The 4,846-nt window shown below is 40.3% G+C and overlaps 1 protein-coding gene across 1 annotated transcript in view; it reads right to left on the bottom strand.

The window, feature by feature from the left end:
* LOC105888423 (pregnancy zone protein-like) overlaps nucleotides 1–4,846 on the bottom strand; it is a gene marked incomplete at its 3' end in the record, with an annotated part of 20,640 nt that overhangs the window by 9,156 nt on the left and 6,638 nt on the right. The window contains exons 2-4 of the mRNA XM_012814022.2: nucleotides 1,120–1,279; nucleotides 449–677; nucleotides 4–39 (exon numbers count right to left, since the gene is read on the bottom strand). Coding sequence (XP_012669476.2) covers nucleotides 4–39; nucleotides 449–677; nucleotides 1,120–1,279 — 425 coding nt within the window. The remainder of the gene's footprint in view (nucleotides 1–3; nucleotides 40–448; nucleotides 678–1,119; nucleotides 1,280–4,846) is intronic.

Here is a 4,846-nt window from a genome sequence, read left to right on the forward strand (position 1 = left end):
CGCCAGGAAGGCAGATGAGGTTTCCAGCTGCACATTGACCTGCCCCCACACCAACCACAAGTTTGTGAAGGGACATGGGCACAGGGTAGGGGACACAGCTATGTATTTTATGGTTTACAATAAGGGAATTGAAAAACAGATAGAAATTGGGATAAATGCTTAGGATTTTGCCTAATGCCAACACAAGGATGAGATGTTTTTTCAGAGTGAAAAAGTGAATAAGGTGTATATAATGTGTGAATTTAGGAATACAAAGATATAGAGATCTGGATAGACATAACTTTACCACGTTGGACCTATCAGGTAGGTTTGCTCCGAGTACCTGTTCTGTCCCCAAATTAATACAGACCATATTCAGTTATGATTTACTGCGTTACCTAGAGACCTAGGAAAAGCACGGTGACTATAGTCCTTCCTTCTGCTTTCACTTCCAGAGTAGCACTCTTACCCGAATACAGTGGGACAAGTAGTTGGACACAGTGGCTTTGAGTGTGAAGGCTTCCCCTCGCACCACAGAATATGGGAGTGAGAGCTCTAGGAAGAAGGGCTGGAAGACTTGAAAAGGGACGACAGGAGAGAGGCCGAGACCCGTAGTTTCAGACAAGCAGAATGCGCTGGCCTTCCACTCCGTGATGGTGTCAGGAACCTTCATCTCTAACTCTTTTCCACCTGATAAGCTAGTGAAGGAACAAAGAAGTATGTGAACAAATCTCTTTTCTAGCATAAACCATAGCTGATTCTAAGACACAATAACTCCAACCTAGAGCAGTAAATGCTAAACTTGACCTAAAGTTTGGTGCTCCTAGTGCTGTCTTTTATAAGTCCTTCCTTCCTCTTTCCTTCCTCCCTCCTTCCTTCCTTTTCTCATTTCTCCCTTCCCTTCCTTTTATTTAAAGGGATTATAACCTCTGCTTTTTATTACTTTAGTTCTCTAAGAATCAAATTAGGAAAAAAAGGCATTGCTTAGCTATAAGATAAATAAACTGTGAACCTAAATATTTATCAGAAAAGAGTGGGGCAGAACTGAAAGGATTAGAAATCCAGGAAGACATCAGAATCATAGAGGAGATTCAAATCCTCTCATAGACTAAATTCCCCAGAACACATTATACAACTTACTCAAGTTCCACCAAGTCCCAGATCCAGGTCTCAGGGAAATACTTCCGGACTATCTCCTTCACTGGCACATTCTGAAAGCCTGCTCCTGCCATCCCTGGAGCCATCATTGGAGCCATCACTGGAGCCCTGATTGCTCCAGCACCACGTGGTCCAGAAAAGTCTTGCACAAGAAAAGCCTTGTGTTACTATAAGGTAATACACATCCCCCAATGTGAACAGCTTCATTTTTATTATTGATTTTTATAGCTGCCTTATTTCTCAAGTGTAATAATGTCATTTACTCTGAGAATGTTTATTATTGAAACAATTTAATCTATTAGCTTGTTATTTTGTTCAGTTACCTATTTGTCCTATAAGAAGGCTAAAGTTATTGGTTTGTCTAGGGTTTTTTCTTCCCTTCTCAGATAGCTGACTGGAGACTTTTAACAGCACTGAAGTGGAGAGTTCAGGGAAGAGTGCTGGAGCCTTATTGGAGAGCTCCTAGAGAGAAGCTATGATGATGCACAAAAAAGAAAGAAGGAAGAAGCTGGCTGAGATTGAACCCCAAAGGCACTTAATAGTCCATGGAAAGGGTAGGTGGGGATAGTTTTCAGCTCCCATTGCTCTGCTGGCTTCTGAACTTAAAAAGAGCTGCTCTGCTCTCATGAGACCACGTACTGGAGTGGGCTGTGACTTGGGAACGTGAGGGCATGACACTGGGCTACCAGCTCACACAGGGCTGCGTTGTGTGCCTCCCCACTCCCTTATACAAATTATAGTGGAAGGTGCCATAATCGATGCTTTATGGAACTTTGCACTGCCTAGGGACCTTCCTTTTTGCATCTTCACGTTACTGGATGACCTGCACACATTCTCTAGCATCTGTTTACATTGCAGTAGCCACCTAGGGTGGCCAGTCCCAGCAGTGCAGCAGGGTTCCCAAGTGGTCTATCCTAGGCATTGCCATTCCTCATAGAAGGGAGTGTACTGCACTAAGGGAACAACCCTTAGAACTAAGGAAACCAGGAACATGGGCTTTTCTGTGTCCTAGAGTTCCCCACTTGTGGACAGAGATGACTATGCTGTTTTCTGCAGAGATGTGGGCACTGTGCTGGGCTCTGTGGGGGAAACTGTGGTTCCACTGCAGGGGTCCGGCAGCCCCAGGGCTCATGAAGAGACATGGTGAGGGGGATTTCTTCTTTCCCCTCACTGCTATGGACACAGCAGGTACTGTTCCTATGGTAGGTCAGTACAAGTATTGCCTATGGACAGCTGTTTAGGATCGTTTAGTGGTGACTCCATACCTACATGAGGTGTGCCCTCTGGTCCAAGCTTGAGCAAGGGGTAGGACCCTTCCCCCTCTCCACATGGAACAGCAGTGCTCCTGCAGATGGACAATGGTGTCTACCTGATTTGAATATCCTGAGCATGGGGACAGGAGCATGACAGGGAGGCAGATCACATTTCTGCCAGCCTGGTAGTGGAGCTGGGGTAGCTGTCCTCTCTTCCTCCTATGGAAACCTTGATGCATTTCTTGGGATCTCATCCTGCAGCTCCCATCAAGGCTGGAGCTTGTGCCCACCACTGGGTTATTGCATACCCCCATCTGCTTCTGCCACAGCCAGTTCTGATTCATGTCACCACCTACTGGCTTAGAGCCTGAACTGCACAACCCAGTGAAAAACATACTGACAAAAAAAGTACACAGAACTGAGGAATGAGGTAAATAAATGTTCCTGAGACTTTCTTTCATATTCTGGCTCTGCAGGAGACATTGAGCTGCTCACACTCCCAGTACATTGCTCCTATAGCCAGCATCTGAGAAAGCCACCACACAAAGGCTATCTATAACAAAGGAACTCAAACAGAGTTTTTGTCACTGAAAGTACATGGAACACAGGCCAGGTGATCATATACAATATACATTATAGTCACATCCAGAAGGTGGAAAAAAACCCCATCCAATTGAAAATAAATTCTAAAATAAGAAGAAAGACAGTCTAGCTGGATGAGAAGAAACCAGAGAAATAATTTTGATAATATGAAAAAACAGTTTTACAGCACCCCCAAAGGATCAGCTTAACATTTCAGCAGTAAATCCAAATGAAGATGAAATCTTGGAAATATCAAATAAAGAATTTGAAATACTGATTAGCTCAGTGACAAGCTTAGTAAAATCCAAGAGAAAGTTGAAAGTCAACACAAAGAAATAAGAAAAGCAACTCAGGACATGAATGAAAAATTTCTTTTCTTTTTAAAAAATATACTTAAAATTTTTTTTTTTTCAAAACATTACTTAAGAGGGTACAAAGTTTTCTTTTTTAGCATGGATATCTTGTATAATGTTGAAGTCAGGGCTTTGGTGTGCACATCACCAGAATAGGGTTCATTGTACCCAATAGGTAAGTTTTTATGCTACACCAATTTTTCTACCCTACCTCCATGAGTGAAAATTTTTCTAAAGAGACAGATATTTAAAGAAAACTCAAACACCACCAGCAGGAAAATAAATGCAATCTAACATCCCTGGCAGCTAAGATGTTATAGCTGGGAGGGCAGTAAGTCAGATATCAAAAGCACCGTGTTCTAAACAAACAAATAAATAGAATAAAACAAACAGAGCTTTTGTAAATTAAAAAATTCATTTGGATACAATATAGGCATATATAGCACACTTAACTACAACTTGGACTTTGAATTTTATCTTACAAACACAAATAATGTAACCTAATTGTATATACCCTCATATTAACCTAAAATTAAAAAAATGGAAATTACAAAAGATGGTAGAAAGTTTTAACAACAAACTAGATCAAACAGAAGAATTTCAGAGCTTGAAGACAAGTCTTCAGAATTAACGCAGTTAGACAAAAGATAAAAAAGAATTTAAAAAATGAACAAAGCTTTCTAAAAATGTGGGGTTAAGTAAAGTATCCAAGTCTATAAGTCATAGATATTACTGAGGGAGAAGAAGAAAAAGCAAAAAGTTTAGAAAACATATTTGAGGGAGTAACAGAGGAGAACTGCCTTGGTCTTGCTAGAGATTTAGATATTCAGATATAAGAAACTCAAGGAATTGCTGGGAGATTTATTACCAGACAAACTTGTGAAGTGTTGTCTTGTGATAAATACGTGACTAGACACATATAGTCACCAGACTGTCTAAACTCAACAAGAAGGAAAGAATTCTACGAGGAGCAGGAGACAATGAAATGTTCTATGAAAAGACAAACAACACTGATAGACCACTGGCTAGATTAACCAAAAAAAGAAAAGATAAAATTTTGATAAACTCAATCAAAAATGAAAAAGGAGACATTATAATTGATACCACAGAAATACAAAATATTATCTGAGACTACTATGTACATGTCTATGCCAACAAACTTGAAAACCTAGAGGAAATGAATAAATTCTTTGAAATATACAAACTCCTAGGCTTGAATCAGGGAGAAATGAAACTCCTGAACCTACCAATAGTGAGTAGAAACAAAAAAAATGTCCAGGACCAGACAGATTCACAGCCAAGTTCTCCCAGATCTGTAATGAAAAACTGGTTCCAATCCAACCAAAACTATTTCAAAAGATCCCAAAAGAGGGAATCCTTTTTAACTTATTCTATGAAGCCAGTATCACCATTATACCAAAACTAGGCAATGACACAACAACAAAAAAGAAAACTACAGACCCATATTCTTGAGAAATGTAGGTGTAGAAGTCCTCAGCAAAATACTAGCAAACTGAATCC

This window comes from Otolemur garnettii, unplaced genomic scaffold (genome assembly GCF_000181295.1).
Source record: "Otolemur garnettii isolate 467f Iridium unplaced genomic scaffold, OtoGar3 scaffold00559, whole genome shotgun sequence".
NCBI lineage: Eukaryota > Metazoa > Chordata > Mammalia > Primates > Galagidae > Otolemur > Otolemur garnettii.